Here is a 24,331-nt window from a genome sequence, read left to right on the forward strand (position 1 = left end):
TGCTTAATGTCCATTTTCTCATCCGTAAAATGGGAACAGTTAAGAATACAGTCCTGCAGAATCTTTCCCAGACTTCCATTTCGTCCATGTCTAACGCCCAGCACGTCTATTTGTATTAGCTGGGAGGCCTGGCATCAACTAATCCCACAAACCGCATTTCCACCGCAGCCTGCGCCGTCAGCTTCCCGAACCTTGCTTGCACATCAGCCCGAAGTGAAACAAAATAGCACTCTACGGGGCGCCTCGACCTGCAAAGCCACGCCGCTACCGGGCGACTCTCCCCGCCCGGCCGCTTGCGTGGAGGGCTGCAAGGACGCACTGAGCCCTCGAGGGCTGGAGGCCGGCGTTCCACCACGCCGCTTCCAGCTCTGGAAGGTGACGGCGACCTGGGCGCCCAAGCCGCGGCGACGACGCGCGGGCCCCATGCTCGGGCGCACCGCGGGGTCCGGGTCTCCCCCAGCGCCGTGGCAAGTGGGCGGCGGGTCGGGGCCGTTTACCTGCCAACGATCACCACCACGCCTGCCGCTGGGGACGCCATGGCCCGACGCCCGGGTGGCCCGGGAGCCGCACCGCAAGTGCGAAGAGCAGTGGGCTACGGGGCTCCCGGACGCCGCGCGCGGCGCCAGATCCCCGCGCCGGGCGGGGCGTGACCCGCGCCCATTGGCTGGGCGCTCGAGTCGGGGGCGGGCGTGCGGGTCCCGATAGGCTGCGGGAGGGCCGGGAGGCGGGCCCGCCGCCTCGGCCCCCATTGGGTGCGCGTGGCAGGCGGAACCTCCACCCGGACACCCAGGCGCCGACCCCGTGCTAAGGGGCGCGGGCGGGGCAGGTCCGCAGGAGGACGGGCCGGAGGGCAACGCCGGAGGGAAAGCGCGAAGACCCGACCCTGCGGACTGCAGTAATTCATTTTCTCATACTTTAGTTTCCAAATGCGCACCCCAAAATCAGTGTACGTAGAAGGGGACACTTCCGTGCTGGCGCAAGGCTTGACCGCTAAAGGACCCCAAAGAAACTGCCTGAATTTCTTGTCTGAAAATATCAGCACCTCTTCAATGCACACCAGCTCAGGCGTTTATAATGAGAGTGCTTATTGCTGGGTTTACACTCGTGATTCGTTTCTAGAAAGATCCTCGCTGCCTTTCTCCACAGATGGGAATTGAGACCCAGGAGCCTCGGGAAAGCGGAAACGGAAAGCTCCAAATGTATTAATAATCTGTGAACCTGGAAGCCGTGTTTAATTCCACTGCACTGTGCTAAGGGGACTGTCAGGAGTGGGGCCGGGTTGAACTGTATTTCCTCCTTCAAGAGGCAGAGTCTGTGTATGACAGGAAGGAAGTGTCACAGTGCCTGACACCCGGCTCTTTTCAGATCCCAGGGACGAGCAGACCAAGAGGATGGATCATCATACGTGGCCAGACAGTTCGCGTCCACACAGCGCAAGCTGAAGGGGAATACCAGCCATCCAGTTCAGGATGATTGGAAAGCGGAAAACGTGTGCAACGCGGACGACAAACGGAGCTCCTCCTTCGTTTTCCCCACTCAGAGCGCGGAAGGAGGAATGTCACAGGGGGAAGTAGGCTTTAAAGAATAATTTCGGGGCGCCTGGGTGGCGCAGTCGGTTCAGCGTCCGACTTCAGCCAGGTCACGATCTCGCGGTCCGTGAGTTCGAGCCCCGCGTCGGGCTCTGGGCTGATGGCTCGGAGCCTGGAGCCTGTTTCCGATGCTGTGTCTCCCTCTCTCTCTGCCCCTCCCCCGTTCATGCTCTGTCTCTCTCTGTCCCAAAATAAATAAAAAACGTTGAAAAAAAAAAGTAAAAAAAAAAAAAAAAGAATAATTTCACAAACCGTCAACGAACATTTGAAACAGGTGCGCAACTCAAGGGACGGTAAATGAAAAGTTAACACAAGAAAGATAACTCACCTTTTACGGATCAATTGTCTAAAATTACAAAGATTGATAAAATATCCATGTTGGCAGTGACGTGTTTCCGACATACAACTCTTTAATACACAACTGAAGGCAGGCTGATACGGACACAGCCTTTCTGGATAGAAATGCTGCCGGGACAGCAGCCAGCCACGAGCCCTGAGCATTGCGGCACGTCCTTACTGACCAGAATAGACTGTAAGACGTCTCCATCTCCTGATGCTAAGTGCTTTCTGCAGCTGCGCACACAGGCGGCTAGTAGGCCAAGGCTCCCGCGGAGTGAGTACCCGTCACTGCTCGTCTCTGGGGCTGGAAGGGGACTGGCTTGTGTGCTGCTTACCACAGTGTTGGCCCTGTGCTGAAAACGTGCTGGTCCCTCGGCCCTTTGCAGATGCTGGGGTCATCTGGCCCGCCCTGTAACCCTGCCGGAAATGGGGCTCCAAGAACTGGTGCTGCCATGCTGACACTCTGGCTACTGCTTTTGCTGTGGGTAGTAAGGTCTTGCATCTCTCATCCGTGAGTCTTGTGTCTTGGGCAGCTTCCACAAAAGTGCGGCAAGCTGACTTGTTAGTTTGCAAAACGGCGACAATCTCAGACCCCTCCCAGTTCTAGACGCGCCAAAATTGAAAAGGTATGTACTTTGGCTTAGCAAGTTCCAGTCTAGATGTATGTTACACAGAAATACAAGTGAAGGGGTGCCTGGGTGGCTCGGTTGGTTAAGGGTACGACTCTCGGTTTCGGCTCAGGTCATAGTCTCACGGTTCGTGGTTTTGAGCCCCGAGTCAGCCTCTGTGCTGACGGCGTGGAACCTGGAGCCTGCTTTGGATTCTGTGTCTCTCTCTCTGCCTCTCTCTCTCAAAAATAAATAAACATGAAAAAAAAATCTTTTTAATAAAAAAAAATACCAGTAGACACAAAGACAAAATTATTTCAGCATAGAAATAGAATTTAAAAATATGGAAATATTATAATCTTAAAATAATGTTAAAATAGATATTAAAAACATGATGACTATCAAAGAGACAGTTTTAAAGATTATGGTACAGAGGGCTTCACTTCTGGCTGAGACGGAGTAACAGAAACCAGACTTAAGCTCCTGCCTTAAATAAACAGAAGGAAACCCACACACGCACCACTGCTGCCAAAATCCAGGGAGAATGTTCTAAGACATTAGACAAGAGGGAGTCTTGGTTTGTGATCCCAGAGTCCATAAATGTACATAGTCTGCTCACTTTCAATAAAGGTACAAAGGCAATTCGATGGCAAAGGATAGTCTTTTCGACACATGGAGCTGGAACAGGTGGATAAGGTAGTGATAATAATAGCCCCTCGCCATATACACAACAACGAACTCCAAATACATCACAACCCTACATGCAAAACCTAAAACTACAAAACATCTAAAAGGAAACATAGGAAAGAACGTGGTGACCTTGAGTTAGACAGATTTCTTGGATATGCCACAAAAAGTGTTAAAAGGCAAAAGAAAAAGTTGATAAGTTAGACTTCATCAAAATTAAGAGTTTCTGCTTTTTCCAAACAGTATCAAGAGAATGAAAAGACAAGCCACAAACTGGGGGGAAATATTTTCAAATTAGGCATCTGTTACAGGCCTCACGTAAAAAATATATAAAGAGTTCTCCAACTCAATAATCACTTTTTTTAAGTTTAAAAAGAGACAAAACTCAAACCAATTCAAAAACCATAAGGCAAAAGACTTATGAATAGACATCTCTCCGAAGTAGATATACAAATGGCCAAAAAGTACATGAAAAGATGCTTGATATCAATAATCACAAAACCACAATGAGATACCACGTCACACCCAATCAGGATGACTATTGAAAGAAAGAAAGAAACAAAGAAAGAAAGAAAGAAAGAAAGAAAGAAAGAAAGAAAGAAAGAAAGAAAGAGAAAGAAAGAGAAAGAGAGAGAGGGGTGCCTGGGTGGTTCAGTAGGTTAAGTCCGACTTCAGCTCAGGTCACGATCTCATGGTGCATGAGTTCAAGCTCTGCATCAGGCTCTCTGCTATCACACAGAGCCTGCTTCAGATCCCTCTGTCCCCCCCCCCATACCCCTCCCCCACTCCTCTCCCTCCCTCTCTCTCTCTCTCTCTCTCTCTCAAAATAAACTTAAAAAAAAATAACAAGTGTTGGTGGGGATGTGGAGAAATTAGAACCCATATGCATTGCTGGTGGGAATGTAAACTGGTGCAACCACTGAAGAAAACAGTATGGCACTTCCTCAAAAATTAAAAAACAGAATTTCATATGATCCAGAAATCCTACTTCTAGGTATATACACAGAAGAATTGAAAGTAGGTATTAAACAGATATTTGTATGCCTATGGCTCACAGCATCATTATTCACAATAGCCAAAGTGTGGACGCAATCTAAGTGCCCATCAATAGATGAATAGGTGAGCAAAATATAGCATATACGTGCAATGGAATATTATTCAGCCTTAAAAAGGAAGGAAATTCTGAGGCACACTACAACATGGATGAACTTTGAAGATTTTATGCTAAGAGAACTAAGTCACAAAGAAGAAATATTTTATGATTCCACATATATGAGGTGACTAGAGCTGTCAAATTCATAGAGACAAAATAAAATTTTGGTTTCCGGGAGCTTCCTGGAGGGGGGAAGTGAGGAGCTGTTGTTTAATGGGGATGATTTCAGTTTGAGAAGATGAAAAAGTTCTGGAGATGGTTGGAGGTGATGGTTGTACAACAATGGGAATATAGTTGATGTTACAGAACTGAACACTTTAAAATGGTATATTTTATGTTATGTATATTTTAGCACAATGTATTTTTTTCAAGTTTTTAAACTTTTTTGTTGTTTGATGGAATAGTTTCAATTGTGCAAAATGAAGAGTTCTGGAGAGTGGATGCACAACAACACAAATGTACTTAACACTACTGAATATGCACTTTATTTTTTTTAATGTTTATTTTTGAGAGAGCACAAGGTGGGGGAGGGGCAGAAAGAGGGGGACAGAGGATCCAAAGCAGGCTCTCTGCTGACAGCAGCGAGTCTGATGTGAGGCTCAAACTCACAAACTGTGAGATTGTGACCTGAGCCAAAGTCACTCAACCAACCGAGCCACCCAGGTGTCCTTGAATGTACACTTTAAAAATGGTTAAGGTGAGGGGTGGCTCAGTCGGTTAAGCGTCCTACTTTAGCTCAGGTCATGATCTCTCAGTCTGTGAGTTCGAGCCCCGCGTCGGGCTCTGTGCTGACAGCTCAGAGCCTGGAGCCCGTTTCAGATTCTGTGTCTCCCTCTCTCTGACCCTCCCCCGTTCATGCTCTGTCTCTCTCTGTCTCAAAAATAAATAAATGTTAAAAAAAATTTTTTTTTTAATTTTTTTTAATGGTTTAAGTGAGGGGCTCCTGGATGGCTCAGTCGGTTAAGCATCTGACCTCGGCGCAGGTCATGATCTCACAACTCCTGGGTTCGAGCCCCAAGCCCGTCTCTGTGCTGACAGCTCAGAGCCTGAAGCTGCTTTAGATTCTGTGTCTTCCTCTCTCTCTGTCCCTTCCTTATTTGCACTTCTCTCTCTCTCTCAAAAATAAACATTTTTAAAAAATAGTTAAAGTGATAAATTTTATGTTGTGTATACTTTATCACAGCTTTTTTAAATGGCCTAAAGATTTAAAAAGACATTTCATGAAAGAAGATGTATGGCTGGCAAATAAGCACATGACAAGATGCAAATATCACTAGTCGTTAGGGAAGTGCTCATCAAAACTGTAGTGAGGAACCAACACATACTTAACAGAATGGCTAAAATCAAAATAGATAAGGAAACTGACAATCCCAGGTGCTGGTGAAGATGTGGAAAAACTGAGACTCTCATGTTTGCCAGTGGGAATGCAAAACGGTACAACCCATTTAGAAAAAGTCTGACAGTGTCCTAGAAACTTAAATATATGCGTAGCATACATAAATTCTTATGTAGAATTTCTGCCAGTTTCCACAAAGTGCCAGAATTCCTATTCTGAGGTATTTACCCAAATGAAACGAATACTCAGTTCACATGAAAGCCTATAGGCAAACATGTGTGTCTGCTTCGTTCAAATCCGCAAACTGTAAGTAACCTTTCAACTGGCAAATAGAAAACTGATCTGTGATACCTCCATACAATGGACAATAAAAGGAACAAACTCAGCAATAAAAAGGAATGACTATTAATGTCCACGACGTAGATAAATCCAAATAAAGTATGCTAAACAACAGAAGCCAGACTCAAAAGACTGTATGCTGTGTACTTCTATCTATTCGAAATTCTGGAAATGGCAAACCGATTGGGATAGAGAATAGATCCGTGATTGCCAGGGGGTGGGGGATGGTGAGGGGTCGAATGAAAAGGAGCATCAAGAGGGAATTGAAGGATAGGGGAGATAGAACTGTTCTGAATCCAGAGCATACTCTACTCATTTGACAAAACTCTCAGAATTGTATGTGAATTTTAAAGTAACTAAAAATTAAAAATGAAATTATGAGATACAACTGTTCAGTTCTTAATGTACCATTAAATGTCAATATTAGAAGAGAAGAATTCAAATATGTGATTAAAACTTCCACCCTAAGAAACTAGAAAAAGAAAAGCAAATTAACCTCAAATTTATGAGAAGAAAAATCCCAGGGGCAGCTGGGGGACTCAGTTGGTTAAGCCTCTGACTTCAGTTCAGGTCATGATTCCACAGTTTGTGAGTTCAAGCCCCGTGTTAGGCTCTGTGCTGACAGCTCAAAGCCTGGAGCCTGCTTTGGATTCTGTGTCTCCCTCTCTCTCTGCCCTTCCCTGCTCATTCTCTGTCTCTTTCTGTCTCAAAAATCAATAAACATTAAAAAAAATTTTTTAAGTGTTTAAAATTTTGATGCATTTTTTTTAAAGACAAGCAAACTGGCTGTCAAGATCTAAGAAGTCTAAGAAATAAAAAGTGAACATTTGGTGGGAATGCAAGCTGGTGCAGCCACTCTGGAAAACAGGATGGAGGTTCCTCAAAAAACTAAAAATAGAACTACCCTAGGACCAGCAATTGCACTACTAGGCATTTATCCACGGGATACAGGTGTGCTGTTTCGAAGGGACACATGCATCCCCATGTTTATAGCAGCACTAGCAACAGTAGCCATAGTATGGAAAGAGCCCAAATGTCCATCGACGGATGAATGGATAAAGAAGATGTGATATCAGATATATATGCCATGGAGTATTACTCGGCAATCAAAAAGAATGAGATCTTGCCATCTGCAACTACGTGGATGGAACTAGAGGGTATTATGCTAAGTGAAATTAGTCAGAGAAAGACAAATACCATATGACTTCACTCATATGAAGACTTTAAGAGACAAAACAGATGAACATAAAGGAAGGGAAACAAAACTAATATAAAAACAGGGACGGGGACAAAGCATAAGAGACTCATAAATATGGACAACAAACAGAGGGTTACTGGAGGGGTTGTGAGAGGGGGGCTGGGCTAAATGGGTAAGGGGCACTAAGGAATCTACTCCTGAAATCATTGTTGCACTATATGCTAACTAATTTGGATGTAAATTAAAAAATAAATTAAAAAAATAAAAGACAAAAAAAAAAAAAAAAAGAAACTGAGGGCAAAAAGGTACCTAAAAGTAGAGCCTGATCAAACTTGAAGTATGTATATTTTTATATATTTGAAATATATATATTCATTCTAATTTTCTTGTAATCCTTTTTTGATACATGGAGTACTTAGAAGTATGTCAATTAATTTCCAATATTTGAGGATTTTCTAGATCCCTTATTGTTATGGACTTCTAATTTAATTCCATCGTGTTAAGAGAACACTATATGGCTTCTATATGGCTTCAAACCTTATAAATTTATTATGGCTTATTATATGCCAAGAATATTGTCTTTATTAGTAAACATGCCACGTGCACTTGTAAAGAATGTTTATTCTTCAGTTTTAGGGTGTAATGTATAAATATCAACATCAAGATAATTGGTAATGTTTTTAGATTTTCTATGACTTTATTGATCTTTGGACTAATATCGATTAAAGAGAGTTTTTAAATGTCAAAAAAAAAAAGTAAATATTTGGATCATCTTTTCTGTATTCTAAAACAACCCAAAAACTCCTATCAATGGTGGAAAACTAGGATACTTCCAGAAGATAGCCTCAGATCCTAAGGATTGACTTTGAGATAGAGACAGGTGCAAACCTCCTTGATCACAGAATGCTTGAAGGAAAAAGAAGTTCCTGCCGCAGCCCCAGTCCTCCAGTCTAAAGGAAGCAGAGATAGACAGAAAAGGCCAGGTCGAAGTGTCAAGACCTTGTACACATGATGCAGACCTTGAACTGGGGTCTAGGCTGCCTCCCCACTTCAGGACAGTCAGGGCCGGGTCCTGGCAGCTGAAAGTCATTAAACTCACACAAATCAGCACACCTGGAAATGAAGCCAAGATGAGAATCCAAGCCCAAGATGAGAATCCAAAGAAATGAGTTAACAGCCACCTGCTGTACCCTCCAAGAAGTTGTGGGGAAGGATAGGAGCCTCGGCCTAGGGACTAGACACATTTCACTGCACAAAACAGAGGAGACCCCGGTGAGATGAACTGTTACTGAAGCCAATTGGCCTGGCTGCGTCCGATTAACTGATGGAGTCTGCAGCCTGTGAATACCTACTTCTGTGAATAATTTGCGTAGGTAAAAAGGGACATCAAGGAGGCTTGTGAAAGGGAGCCTGAGGTAGGAATGGGGGCATGAAGGACTCAGCCTGGTGACCCTTCTTTTACCATCTGTCTGGATCTTGGCAAGAAAGGACGCAGGCAGGCAGAAGCTGACGGGACTGTGTTTGTAAGGACTCCGTGGGGCGGAGGGCTACATGCAGGTGTCCTTTGGTGCCCACTGGCAAAGCTGGAGAACAAGAGGTCTCGGGGAAAGGAACGTGCCTCCCAGTTGGTGTGGAAGATGCAAAACTCCATGAAGACTGGATAATCAAGCAGGCTTCTGGGGATCGTAAACACTTTGATATTGGGTGAATCTAACTCACAAACTTGTTATTGTTGTTGTTTGACCTGTGGATTTTTCTTTAATTGTGAGTCTGAATGCTTCAGGAGACAGATCCGCGTCTCCGTTATCAATATTGTCAAGCTAGTGGTCACTGGCAGGAATGGCCAGCGAGGGGCTCTGAGACATCAGGAGGGGCCTCACGAGAGAACCCATGTGTATTAGGTAGGCAAGGGCAAGTGCCAGTGAAATTTGAGTCCTTCCTATCTACATAATCCCATTGTACCCACAGTTCCAGGAAGCTTGAATTACGAGAATTTACACTAGTGTTGTTCTCCTAGTGCATGGAGTAATTTCGCTTCATTGTCTCACTCGATCCTCACAATCTTTTAATTGTTGTTTTCTTCATCTGTAAGATGAGAAAACAGGAGGCTCTAAGAGGCAAGTTCAGCAACTTTCATTTATTTAACCTCGTTCGTTAAATACTTACTGAGCACATCCTACGTGCCAGTCACTATTGTGACTCAGTACTGTCCAGCAGAACTTTCTGTAGCGGTAGAAATGTTCAATATCTTCACTGTCCAATATGGTAGTCACTAGTCACACAAGGACACTTGGCTAATGTGGCTGAGGAAATCTATATTTTATTTAATTTTGGTTCATTCTAACTTACATTAAATAGCCACAGGTGGTTGGTGGTTACTGTATTAGGTCAGTTCTATGGTTTTGGAGGCAATGGTGAACAAGACAGATAAGGACTCCCCAAATTATCCAAATTATCCAAAATTTCTTCTTCTTTTACAAAGTCAGTGCCCACTTCCTTTTGAAGCTATGACTGCTTCCCCCCCCCCCCCCCGAGGGATGACTGCTCTTTTCTCTGAGCAAACTGAGCTTACTGTGAGCATTACAGTAACTTTTAGTCATTCATTCACTCTGTTTTTCATTGTACAATCCACTGTGTTAAGTGATGCTTAATGTTTAGTCTTCTGCTAAATTGTAAGCTTCTTCAGGTTAAGGACTATGCCCCAGTTTTCCTTACTAAGCACTTAATTGGTATACTCTTTAATTATGCTTCTAAAAGCTCTCTTCTGCCTATTTCCAAAAGCAAGAGAAAAAAACATATCATTCGCCCCATTTTCTTTCCTGTTCTTTTTTAGGGGTACCTGGGTGATCTCACAGTTCACGATAAAACTGCTCCACCAGAAATAGGGGTTTCGTGATCATTCACTGTTACCCAAAAAGACCATAGTTCTGAATGACAGCAAAAAGATTTAAACGCACTGCAAAGTGAATCAGGAACTTTTTTTCCTGTGCTGCCTTTTCCTCCTTAATATCACAATAGTTCTGATTCATTTTCTTTTGCAGAACCAAAGACTAAAGACTGTATATGGTGGGGACACTTTTGGGGAGACAGATGTTCCTCAAAGTGGAAGAGTTCCTATTTATTTACATTAATCATATGTGTACCCACACTCCCAGGAGATGTATATTATTTATACTATATATCTCATATAATATATTGATACTATTTTTTAATGTTTATTTATTTTGAGAGAGAGAGCATGAGCAGGAGACGGGTAGAGAGAGGTAGAGAGAGAGAAATTTCAAGCAGGCTCCATGCTATCAGCACAGAGCCCAATGTGGGGTTTGATCTCACCAACCATGAGATCATGACCTGAGCCAAAATCAAGAGTCAGATGCCTAACCGGCTGAGTCACCCAGGTGTCCCATCTTGATATTATTTTTTTTTTTAATATTTCTAACGTTTATTTATTTTTGAGACAGAGAGAGACAGAGCATGAACGGGGGAGGAGCAGAGAGAGTGGGAGACACAGAATCGGAAACAGGCTCCAGGCTCTGAGCCATTAGCCCAGAGCCCGACGCGGGGCTCAAACTCACGAACCGCGAGATCGTGACCTGGCTGAAGTCGGGCACTTAACCGACTGAGCCACCCAGGCGCCCCCATCTTGATATTATTATTTTAACAAAGAGTCAGCATTTTGGAAGCTGGAACTTCAGTACCTAACATTGATAATTCTTTTTCCTTTTCTTTACCTGTTAAACTGCACTGGTTCACTTTCACTAATAACAGAGATTTGATTTTATACAGGACCGAGAGCAAGTGATAATCAAAGTCATGCCTTTGTATGCATTTTCAACAAACACTTCTTCCTCAAGACACTTATATTTCCCATCTGCTGAAAATAATCATATTGTATTGATTTTGAGATAAGATACTTTACTGCCATCTTCTGGAAAATTGTTTTTATCATTGTTATACATACCAAATCTATGATATCCATAATGTAAATAACACTTCCTTAGATGTGTCTCCCTTGTGCAATGCACAACCTATACAACCATATGTGGCAGAGGTTGTGATGAGAATAATATTGTCTAAGGAAATTCATGTGCTTGAATATAATTGTGTCCTAATAGATTGTAGCTCCTTGTCAGAAACTAAGGATTTCATCACTGTTATAATTAAATGTGGCTTCTCTCCAAATGATTTCTGAACTCATTCAGAGAAGATGTCACTCATGGACTTTATCTTTGTCTAGCCTTAGGATTCTGGAGTGGTAGGAAGCAGAACAAGAGAATGGGTGGTGGAGATCCTTGACTTGAAAAGCATGCCAAGCACAAGAGCTTAAATCAACAAGCATGCAGTCTTAAGCAAACAGGACAATTAAGATCTCCACCCCAAGTGACTCTTGATTTTCTTTGTTGGGGCCTCAGGGTCAAAGTCGTTAGGGATAGAGCCACATTTGCATGAAAAAGAAAGATTCTCTTGGCCTCTTGGCACAGTTCAGCAATTTTACATACAAGCCACCTCGGAAAGACAAAACCTCCCATCTTTCTAAGCCACTCTCACTTTCCGGTAGCATTAAACTCACCCAAACACAAACCAAAGGAATGGGAAGACTAACAATGTGTCAGTGAAGGGACCTCTAGTTCTTCCTAAGGAGAGTTTTGCAGAGCACGTGTCAATGAAACAAATTCGTTCCTCAGTGTTCTGTGTTGTGTATGTATTATATATTGTATATCTGTATAGATAGAAGAGTTTAGAAAACACTATCAGGTCACTAATGTTCTTTGGACCATGCTTGGGGCTCACGAGCAAATAGAGTTTATTCAAAATTATTTTTAAATGGTGCACTCAGGTGATTTTAATATTCTCTCCACCCTCCCAGTGCTGTCTAATAGAACTTCCTGTGATGCTGGAATGGTCTCCCTGTGTCCTCTCCAACACAGCAGTCACCAGCCGTGTCTGGCTGTTGAGTACTCGAAGGGTGGTTAGTGAGACTAAGGAACTGCATCTTCGTTTTTATTTATTTTTTAATTTTAATTTTTATTTTTTTCAACGTTTATTTATTTTTGGGACAGAGAGAGACAGAGCATGAACGGGGGAGGGGCAGAGAGAGAGGGAGACACAGAATCGGAAACAGGCTCCAGGCTCTGAGCCATCAGCCCAGAGCCTGACGCGGGGCTCGAACTCCCGGACCGCGAGATCGTGACCTGGCTGAAGTCGGACGCTTAACCGACTGCGCCACCCAGGCGCCCCTCGTTTTTATTTTTTAAATATGTATTTATTTATTTTGAGAGAGTGAGAGAGCTTGTGTGCACGAGAGCAAGCACGACTGGGGGAGGGCCAGAGAGACGGAGAGAGAGAATCCCAAGCAGGCTCTGCACTGTCAGCACAGAGCCCAACGTGGGGCTGGATCTCACGGACTGTAAGATCATGACCTGAGCTGAAATCAAGAGTCGGATGCTTAACCGACTGAGCCACCCAGGCACCCCTGAATTTTCATTTTAATTCTATTTTAATTACTTTGTTTTTTTCAGGTTTTGTTTCATTTTAGTTTAAATTTCATCTTAAATAGTCACCTGTGGCTAATTGTTGCCCTACTAGACAGTGCAGCTTATACATCATCTTCCTTCTGCCAGAAATGCTTTATTTCTGGCTTATCCGTTTGTGAAACCCCTATGAATGAATGAATGAATGAATGAACATGTTATAAGTAGATACCATATATAGCAGATGCAGATCAATAAAAATATATGATGCTGACAAGATAATGCACTTAGTTTCACTGTTTCGTGTCATCAAATATCTGTGTAAAATATTCTAAAAGTTTGGTTACTTGAGTGTTCCTGGTGTGTGTGTGTGTGTGTGTGTGTGGTTCTGGATGATGAATGACTAGGAGTTTACTTTGGATTGCATGAGGGTTATCGGGTTTTTTTCAAAACATATTCCAGCCTTCACTGATCCTACTTTTGAGTTGAAAAGCTAGATTCACATCTGTTATTATGAAACTGATTGCATTACTGACCCAAGCAAGTAGGAAAAATTGACATGTTATACTAGGAAATCAGGCTTTTCGTAAGCAAGTTCTGAAAGCAGAGAAAGGAAAGCCAAAGTGATGGAAATTTACTTTGCACATATCCTGCACAAATGGCCCTTTTAGAAGTCGGCTTTCGTGGGGCACGAAAGCCACGGCTGTAACAACAGCGCAGTGTCTGGGGCTCATGAAAGGGCAGGAGTGTGCTGGTTTCTAAAGAAACCCTTCCATTTGGCCCCCCTTCGCTCCGGGCACAGGCAAGACTACGTAGGCAGCAGAGTAGACTTCGGGTCACCTTTTACTAGTTTCCATCCGTAAAAGTTGTTTCAGTGTTTCTGACAGTATTTTTCCACTTCTTCTCTTTCTCTGCCCCACTCCCCTGTTTAATCAGTAATCACCTGTAACACTGAATACAGATTTCTTACCCTAAATCTAGGGCGCTCTACTGGTTCTTGAAAGTGAGAGGTCTGTGTAAAGGAGAATTTTACTTTTGAACCCGAAGAAAGATATAGATTAATACTTAAGTTCTTCTAAACAATAGTGAAAATTCCTTTCGAAGCGAACGTCGGTCCGACTAGCTGGCAATAACAAGCTGAAATAGAGTCATCCTTGTGACATGTGAAAAGAAGTCGGGTAAGATCGGAGCCCAGAAGCAGTTAGTGCCAGGAGAGGCCAAGGCCGGCTTCTCCTTTTACAAGGGACAAGATGCAGTCCTAGAGGAGAAAGGGACTTGCCCAGAGTTACGCGGCAGCCCCGTAGCAGTGCTGGAAGCAGAAGCCAGGATCCCTAACTTAGGCAGGTAAGCTTTCTATGGCCAACATGTCTCCACTGTTCTCACCAAAGAACCCCCATGGCAGAGAATGAAGACGCTTCCTTGGGTCAGAGAAGACACCTCCTCCAAACTTAATGTCTCATTGGAGTTTGGAGTGCTTTCTTAAGAAAGTATAATCATTTACATTGTTTTACAATATATCCATATTTGCGTTAATGTAAAATAATATTTGAGGTTCTGGTTCAAGATGGCGATGTAGGAACATCCCGAATTTACCTCCTCTCACGGACATACTGGATCTACAGCTACGTGTGGAACCATTTCCTCCGAAAAAAACCTAAAAACCGATGGAGTGACCCCTTCACATCAGGCAAACGCGACAGAAACCACATCGAAGTGGATAGGAAGGCTCAGAGACTTCTGTGCCGTCAATCCCTCCCCTGTGTAGCTACCCACAATCGGGTGGGAACTCCCCTGAGGAGTGATGGGTTTTCACCCACACTGGGCACCCTGACTTTCAAAACCAGCACCTTAGAGATGAATCCCCAAAGCATCTGGCCTTGAAGACAAATGAGGCCTTTGCCCAGGAGATCCACAGGCCTGTGGGAACTGAGGAACAGCCCTTAAAGGCCCACCCACAGACTTACCCGTCCCCAGGCCCAACACAAAAGCAGCCCTTTGAAAAGTGCCCAGACTCCATGTGAAAGAGACCTATTTCTTCATTGTAAAGCATTGGCCTGCAGAGCAGAGGTCTGCTGGATACTCTCCAGGGCCAGACGCTGGTGAGCACCACCTTGCACATTCTCCCTCTGCTTTGAGACAGCCGGGAGGCGCCTTTAATCTTCTTTTTCCTCCTTCTTCTTTTTCTTTTCCTTTCTTCCCCCTTTTCTAACTCACATGTGGAGACTCCGTTTTTACAGCCACCACCCAGGGGACACCCGTCGATCTGCCTGGCTCTGGAGGCCAAGGGGGCCTTGCGTTCATCGGTCCCATGGGACTGTAACAATTACAGAGACACTTCATGGCAGACTACCGCTCACAGGGCACTGCACAGATAACAGAACCACACCAGTCTTTCTGAGAAAGAGGCCTATTTGCTCATCCAGGAGCTCTGGCCCGCAGGGCAAGCTTTTGGGTTGATGCACTTACAGGGGCCTACAGAGGGCCTCTCAGGGATCAGAGGCCAGTGGACACAATCTTTGCACTCTCCTTCGGCCTCTTTTCAGCTCACTGGCATTCCAGAAAGGAGCCTATACCTTTGACTAGTGCCCTGATTTTTATGGCTGCTGCCAGGGGACATCTCTATATCACACAGGATCCAAGTTTATGCTCTCAGGTTCCATGGGACTTTAGCCAATGGAGAAAGAGCTTTTAAACAGCAATAAACAGCAGACCCAGGAGCTCAGGCCTTCTGTGAAAGTAGCCTGGGGCGCCTGGGTGGCTGTGTGGGTTAAGCATCTGACTTTGACTCAGGTCATGATCTCATGGTTCATGAATTTGAGCCTCGCATTGTGCTCTGGGCTGACAACTCAGAGTCTGGAGCCTGCTTCGGATTCTGTGTCTCCCTTTCTCTGCCCCTCTCCTGCTCATGCTCCCCCCCACCCCTCCCCCATTCTCTCTCTCTCTCTCTCTCTCTCTCTCTCTCTCTCTCAAAAATAAACATTAAAAAAGGAAAGTAGCCTTCTAGCTGAGGCACAGGCTTCTAGTTAAACACACATTTAAGGGCTGTCTAACTTTTCTTAAGACCCTAGAAAGTGGGCACATTCTTCCTATTCTCCCTTTGTCGTAACCAGAGCACCAGCAACTCTTAGAGGGAAACTCTTATATGTGGCCGCTATCTGGTGCCTCAATATTTAAGGCTGCTGCCCCAGGGATACCCCTGGATTGCCTGGATCTGGTGACACGAAGGCTTTCCATTCCTGGGTCCCAAGGGACTATAATAATCAGAGACACTGTTCTTGGCAGGCTGGCCACAGGAAGCTGAATGAACAGCAGATTGAAACATACCCCAGGCTTTCTGTGAAAAAGAAACTGCTTGCTAGTCATGGGGCCTGAAGTTAGGGGCAGGCTACCTGTTTGGCACACATCTAGAGACTACGGCGTTGCTCCTGGGGGACACAGGCCAGGGGACATCATCTTTACATTCTCCCTCTGTCCCACTATAGCTCATTGGTATCTCCCAGAAGGAGTTTGTCCATTCATCTAGAGTCCCGATTATTGTGACTGCCACCCAGGAGACACCCCCCAGATCATCTGGCTCTGAAAGCCAGTCAGGTTTATGCTTGCAGTCCCACAGGACTGTATATATTTGCATTCTTTAAAAGCTGCTGCCTGAGTGTCTGGCTTCCAATCAGCCTGAATCCAGGTACCTATTGAGACCTCCCCACCTTGAGGACACTGACTGGTCTTGGCACACCCTCAAATACTGGGCTGTTAAGAATATAATGGGTTTCTTGGAAAATCATGAAGGTTTGAGAGACAACCAAGATCAAACAGAGCAGGGTTGAACAATAATTTGTAGCTCCTACACAAAGCCTACCTTCAAGATGGAAAGAGTGGCTGTTTCAACTAATTGATTGAAACCAACACAGAAGGTCAAGCAAAATGAAGACACAGGAATATGTTCCAAAGGAAGAAAAAGATAAAATGTTAGAACAAAAGCATTAATGAAACAGAGATAAGTAATACCTGATAAAAAGTTCAAAATAATGTCCATAAAGATGCTCATTGAACCTGGGAGAATGAATGAACACAGAACTTCATATTGAAGAAATAGAAAATATAATAAAGTTCCAAACAGAAGTCACAGTACGGAAGAATACAGTAGCTGAACTGAAAAAAATACCATAGAGGGGTTCAACAGTAGACTAGGTGAAGCAGAAGAAAGGACCAGTGAACTCAAAGACAAGGCAGGGGAACTTACCCAATCAGAGGAGCAAAAAGAAAAAAAAAAAAAAAAGGATGAACAAAGAGTAAAGATAGTGTAAGGGACTCATGAGACAACACCAAGCAGGCTACATTCCTATACATTAGAGGAATTCCAGAAGGAGAATAGAGAGGAAGGGCAAGAAAACTGAACAAATAATGGTCGAAAACTTCCTCACCTGAGGAAAGAAATGGACATTCAGATTCAGAAATCCCAAAGAGTTCTAAATAAGAGGAATCCAAAGAGACACACACCAAGACAAAATACAATTAAAATGCTAAAAGTTAAAGACAAGGAGAGAATCTTGAAAGCAGCAAGAAAAAAAACTTGTTACATACAAGTGAGCCCCCATAAGAATATCATCAAATTTACATTGAAAACTATAGAAAGCTTATGAAAGAAATTGAAGAAGCACAAAAAAATGGAAGAGTATTCCATGCTCCTGGCTACGAAGAACAAATATTGTTAAAATGTCAATACTACCCAAAGCAATCTACATATTCAATGCAATATCTATCAAAATAGCACCAGCATTCTTCACAGAGCTAAAACAAACAATCCTAACATTTGTATGGAACCAGAAAAGACTCAAATAGCCAAAGCAATCGTGAAAAAGAAAACCAAAGCTGGAGGCATCACAATTCCAGACTTCAAGCTGTATTACAAAGCTGTAATCATCAAGACAGTATGGTATAAAAACAGACACATCAATGGAACAGAATAGAGAACCCAGAAATGGACCCACAAATGTATGGCCAACTGATCTTTGACAAAGCAGGAAAGAATATCCAATGGAATAAAGACAGTCTCTTCAGCAAGTGGTGCTGGGAAAACTGGACAGCAACATGCAGAAGAATGAACCTGGACCACTTTCTTACACCATGCACAAAACTAAACTCAAAATGGATGAAAGGCCTAAATGTAAGACAGGAAGCCATCAAAATCCTCAAGGTGAAAGCAGGCAAAAACCTCTTTGACCTGGGCCACAGCAACTTCTTACTCGACACATCTCCAGAGGCAAGGGAAACAAAAGCAAAAATAAACAATCGGGACCTCATCAAAATAAAAAGCTTCTGCACAGTGAAGGAAACAACCAGCAAACCTATAAGACAATTTACAGAATGGGAGAAGATATTTGCAAACGACATAACAGATAAAGGGCTAGTATCCAAAATTTATAAAGAACTTCTCAACACTGAAAAACAAAAAATCCAGTGAAGAAATGGGCAAAAGACATGAATAGATACTTCTCCAAAGAAGATATCCAGATGGCCAACCAAAACATGAAAAAATGCTCCAAATCACTCATCATCAGGGAAATACAAATCAAAACCACAATGAGATGCCACCTCACACCTGTCAGAATGGCTAACATTAACAACTTAGGCAATAGCAGATGTTGGCGAGGATGCGGAGAAAGAGGATCTCTTTTGCATTGTTGGTGGCAATGCAAGCTGGTGCAGCCACTCTGGAAAACAGGATGGAGGTTCCTCAAAAAACTAAAAATAGAACTACCCTAGGACCAGCAATTGCACTACTAGGTATTTATCCACGGGATACAGGTGTGCTGTTTCGAAGGGACACAGGAACCCCCATGTTTATAGCAGCACTATCAACAGTAGCCAAAGTATGGAAAGAGCCCAAATGTCCATCGACGGATGAATGGATAAAGAAGATGTGATATCAGATATATATACCATGGAGTATTACTCGGCAATCAAAAAGAATGAAATCTTGCCATTTGCAACTACGTGGATGGAACTGGAGGGTATTATGCTAAGCGAAATTAGTCAGAGAAAGACAAATACCATATGACTTCACTCATATGAGGACTTTAAGATACAAAACAGATGAACATAAGGGAAGCAAAAATAATATAAAAACAGGAAGGGAGACAAAACATGAGAGACTCTTAAATATAGAGAACAAACAGAGGGTCACTGAAGGGTTGTGGGAGGCGGGATGGGCTATGGGTAAGGGGCATTAAGGAATCTACTTCTGAAATTATCGTTGCACTATATGCTAACTAGCTTGGATGTAAAAAAAAAAAAAACCAGAATTAAAAAAAAAAAAAAAGAATGTTCAGGTCCAGAAATTTTGAGTTGTCTGCAATCCCCTACAAGTAAATTTTTTTATTTGAATATTTTTAAAAACCTTTCAATTTTATTTTTATAGTTGAAAAAGCTAAGATGAAAATCAAATTTATTCTACACATCCATGGAGGATGCCAAGAAATATAAGGCATGGCCCCCATGTCCAGAAGCTTACAATGATACATTAGTATGATGATGATGGTGACGATGGTGATACCACCTGAGGGGTTGGAGGCAAAATGCAGACTTGATTTCTTTTAAAATGACAGCTGAGGGGGCACCTGGGTGGCTCAGTCGGTTAAGTGACAACTTGGCTCAGGTCACGATCTCGCCGTTCACGGGTTTGAGCTGACAGCGCAAAGACTGTGTCTCCCTCTCTCTCTACTCCTCCCCCACTCACACTCTGTCCCTCTCTCTCAAAAATAAATAAACATTTAAAAAATAAAAAAAGTAATAGTAATAAAATGACAGCTGGGATTCCATAATCCTGGAGTAGCAAGGACAACTGAGGCACCACTACCCTGAAACAAGCACTTCACACCCACAGTAAAGACTGCCTTCTGACAACACACAGAAATCTGCTTACACGACACTTAGCCAGTTAGCCTGGATATCTCCACGCCTCAGAGACTCTGCTTTCTTTTACTTTTTTAATTTTTTTAAAATGTTTCTTTTTTCGTTTTGAGAGAGAGAGAGAGAGAGAGAGAGAGAGAATCCCAAGCAGTCCCTGCACTGTCAGCGCAGAGCCCAATACGGGGCTCAGTCTCACCAAACCTGAGATCATAACCTGAGCTGAAATCAAGAGCCAGACACCCAACCGACTGAGCCACCCAGGTGCCCCGAGACACTCTTCTTTCTTAATAGACACCTAGTTCTCTGAGTCTCATCCTTGGAGCCACATCAGTGAACTCAATTATTAGGCTCTTGTTTGTTGTATACATCAAGAATTGTTGGTAGGCATGAGATTTTAGAGGTAGACTTAAAGCAGTAAGAATGACCCAAGACCAGAGAGAGAGAGAGAGATTGATTTAAAAGGGAAAGCGGCAAAAGCAAACAAATGCTTTATACCAGCTGCATGAGTAGCATACTTGAGTGATATGCAGCCAGTGTTATTAATTTTATTTTTACGTGTGCCTTTGAGTTGGGTTACTTTACCATTAGAAGGCCAAGAGCTTGCCTTTTTCATCCTTGGAAAGTCATCAGTCATGATAATGTTCAGTCATTATTTATTTGGCTGATCCCTCTTTGGCAAACAACATAGTACAAAATTAATGGTTGGACTTTAGTGAGCGCTCCCTAGTTATAAATTAGAGTCTCTTACTTGAACTGTGCTTTGTTCATGCTGCCATTTATGATACCCACACTCTCACATCCCCCAGTGCTAACATTAGTGTGGGCACAACTTGAAATACCTCATGCCTCCTTGTGTGTTACACATTAATTTCAACTTGTTAATGACTGTAGGTTTTGTGTTGTGAATGGAATGGGACTCTTTCATTAGGGTAATTTATAATCCAACATCCATTTATTTTAGACAGATTGAAATTATTGGCAGGCTAAAGTTAATTCGTAACTTGCAAGTAAGAGATCTTACAGCTTTAAGCACAAAGTACGATACTTCTGTTAAACTGTGAGTATGGGGTCTGTCTACAATTTGCTATCTAAAGATCCTTCCAAAGGCCAAGATGATGATTTCTCCAGACCGGATTGGTGCCAGTTGGAAAAACAGTGTTGTTGTTGTTTTTTTTTATATTAAGAAATATGAATCTCTTTTAAGTGGCTCTAAAAGGGGAGAGTACAATATATTTGATGTAGAATATGCAAATTAGGGCTAGTCAGTCTTTCTTGCACTTTTCAACACAAAGTGAGCCCCTGAGAAACATCCAGGTAGGAGTATAAATTGGTGCTGTGTCATACAAACAGTAAAAGAAAAGAAGGTTGGAACTTCAGTGATCATATTTTCACAATATTGAGTGGTGATTATCCTCCCAATAAGTAGAAAAAGTATTATAACTGGTTTGTTATTTTAAAGATGAGAAAAAATTTGTCACTCTGTATTTTCAAGCTAATTTGCTTTTCACTTTTAGGTAGAAAAGAATCATGATACTTTTAAATATGTAACAGACAATGACTGCATTTCATGGTATTTTTCTGGGAAGCTTAGGGGAAAGGTTTTCACAGTGTCTAAATTACTTATTAGAGAAATCAAGTTGTGTCATACTGGGGTGGGAACCCAGTGGTGAGCAGGACTTGGGTAAACTTTTACAAATAAGTAATAACCATAAAATTGTGCTGTGTGTACTCATAGTGGAAGGTCAACATACTCCAGGCATGCACAGGACCTAACATGAGCTAGGTGTTACGGAGCGAGCTGTGTCCCCTCAAATTCATATATTCAAGCCCTAACCCCTAGTGCTTTAGAATGTGACTGTATCTGGCTAAAGAGGTAAGTGGGTTAAAATGAAGCCTTTAGGGTGGGTCTTAGTCTTATCTGACTGGTGTCCTTATAAGAAGAGATTAGGACCCACAGAGAGAGACCAGGGGTCTCCCATGCACAGAGGGACATCCCTGTGAAGCCGCAGCCAGGGGCAGCCATCTGCAAAACAAGGACAGCAGCAGCAGGAACCAACCCTATGGGCACTTCGATCACGGACTTCCAGCCTCCAGAACCGTGAGAAAATCCATTTCTGTAGTTTAAACCACCCAGGTTGTGCTATTTTGTTCTTGCAGCCCTAGCAGACGAATACACCAAGGATTAAGGAAGGCAGCCTGGAGAGAGGGGTGGCTAGGCTAAGAGGATGGTAGGAAAGGCCCTTTTAGGAAAAGAAAAGGGGCCTAGAGGTAAGAGAGATCATGATACCTGCCAGTTGTCTTGAAAGTCGTTAAGTATACCTGGGGCACAATGTGCAAGCGAGGAGGACAAAAGAAGAAGTGTCATGGACATTTGTCATTTTGGGCTGTCTAACATCTGAACACCCTTTCCATTTTACAAGAATCCCAAAATCGGCGGGAGGAAGCTTAGGGACAGCACATACCCTGTCTTTAAGCTCCCTGGAAGCCAGAACATGTACTGACCCCAACCTAGTCAGCTCATGTTCCCATCTGGGTCTTTGACTCTGGATGGAGAAAAATGAAGCGCAGGATGGCTAGAAATTGTACACGGGGTCTGTGGTAGAAACTAGTGTCCAGTGGCAAGGAAGAAAGTGCCAGAAACAACAGAGTACAGCTCTGTGGCAGCAAGAGTTCAATGACAAGATGACAGCTATCAAGGCGAGGGCAGGTGATACCAGTAGCAGCAGACTGAGTAAGGTGACCAACTTTCCCAGGCTTGCCTGGGATTTTCCTGGTTTTATAATTAAAAATCCCTCATCCTGGGAACTCCCTAATCCAGAGCAAACCGGGAGGGTTGCTCTCCATAATTTAGACAGATTGTTGCTGAGGTGTGATTTTGACTGTGTCTTACTCCCTGGGCTTCTTTTGTTTTTCCAAGCCTCATTCCTTAATCTCTCTGACAATTCTGCGAGTTGCCTGATATCTTTCCAAAAAAATTCTTTTCTGCTTGTTAGCATGAATTGGTTTTTCTTGGCTGCAGCAAAGAATCCTGAGTACTCAGACTATGAAGGGCCTTATAAACAACGTTGTGAGTTTAGACTTTGTCCAGAGATCAAGGCAGAGTGGCGAGTGAGGACACCCAAATGTTCTAAGCAGGGAATCCTGTGATCAGATTGTCACTTAAGGATGATCGCTTTGGCTACAGTGTGACAATACATTGAACGAGAGCAAGATGGAAGAGTAAAGAAGAAGCGGAGAGGAGAATTAGGAAGTTACGGTAACCAGACAGACAAGAGAAGATGGCTGCCCAGACGCTCCAGGTGGTAGGGAGATGGAGACCGGGGAATGCTGGAGAGAAATGTGGCAGGCCAGACAGGATTATTGATGGATGACACACAACACAGACCTTTGAGACAACTGACCTTGAGATCACGAGAGCATCAATCCAATGTCGAAAGCCAGACTGAACATACCCACCCTCCACCACCTTCCACGGAATAAATAATGTCCACAACGCTGGTGCTCATTTGCTGCTGTGCCAGCCACTGCCGATGGCCTGAAACTGCCATCAACAGCTGACGGTGAAGAAAGGGAACATGGCACTCCTTGCAGCTCCAGCGGAATTCGGTGACGACTCTGTGCCCAAGCCCTCCCAGAGAGGGTCTGCTCTACATCCATCCCCTCTCACATTCCTGTTTTCCTGGGGCCAGTCATTCCAGTCAGCAGCCACACCCTGGCCCAAACTGTCCCCAAGTCCACTGGAATTTTCGTCCTGCGCTTGATAGTGTCCCCACATCTTAAAACTCTTTTCCCAGTGCTCTCCCGCCTCTCTGCTTTAATGGGGAAAACTGGCCGTCCTCTGAGGACCATGCTTCCTGTGAAGGCCCGTCAGGTCACTCTCTCACAGCTCAGGGATCTCAGAGTCAGAAAGTAGAGTTAGTAAGTAGCTTCTCCTTGACTTCCCCACACTGCTTCCAGACCATCAGTTGCCCACCCTCTTGCAAACCTTCTGTGGCTGTGAATCTCAGGCCATACTTTTTTTCAAACCTCTTCCGACTTTCTCCTTCCTTTGCCTGTTCCCCCCTCTCCCCCGCCACTGGCTCAGTATATATACCTTATTCCAGTGACTTCAACTCTGGACTCCTAATCCCGGATGGCTTCCTCCCGATCGCACCTATCATCGAATCCTGGGCCTCGTTACCATCTCAACACTGCACTATTTCCAGAATGGCTTGCTCAGAAAGCCTACTCTCCAACCTGTGGCAATTGTTCCTCCAACCCCATCAGCACTTCTGACCTGACTGCTCAACTTTTTTCTTATTCATTAGTTCCCTTCAGTTTGGTTCCCTTATTATTCGTATTCAATTTCACATCTACCATTATAACTCGTTTTTCCCTCTGTCCTTTCTTTGCAACTGACTAATGAATTCCAACCCTGGATGAATCCTGCCATTGCCTTTTTCTATGTCTGTACTTAATGAAAATCCAATGGAGAAAATGGGACTGGGAGAGTACCAGACAACAGGGTAGATGAGCATCAATACCAATTCATGATCATCAAGGTCGACAGAGCACACACACTTCCTAAGCAGTATTACTGTATTTCTCTAGTTAGTGTGTTCTCTTTTCTGCTCACTCTATACCTTCTCCCCTTTTTTTTTTTTTTAATTTTTTTTTTCAACGTTTATTTATTTTTGGGACAGAGAGATACAGAGCATGAACG

General features: G+C 43.5%; 1 protein-coding gene across 2 annotated transcripts in view; it reads right to left on the reverse strand.

The window, feature by feature from the left end:
• Positions 1-636, reverse strand: part of CRYL1 (crystallin lambda 1) — a 129,213-nt gene extending 128,577 nt beyond the window's left edge. The window contains exon 1 of one of the 2 annotated variants that reach the window (XM_043574734.1): positions 498-636. In XM_043574734.1, the coding sequence (XP_043430669.1) occupies positions 498-538 (41 nt within the window). In that variant the 5' untranslated portion in view covers positions 539-636. The remainder of the gene's footprint in view (positions 1-497) is intronic. The other variant, XM_043574745.1, reaches the window with a different exon arrangement.
• Positions 637-24,331: the final 23,695 nt, after the last annotated feature.

Source organism: Prionailurus bengalensis, chromosome A1 (genome assembly GCF_016509475.1).
Source record: "Prionailurus bengalensis isolate Pbe53 chromosome A1, Fcat_Pben_1.1_paternal_pri, whole genome shotgun sequence".
NCBI lineage: Eukaryota > Metazoa > Chordata > Mammalia > Carnivora > Felidae > Prionailurus > Prionailurus bengalensis.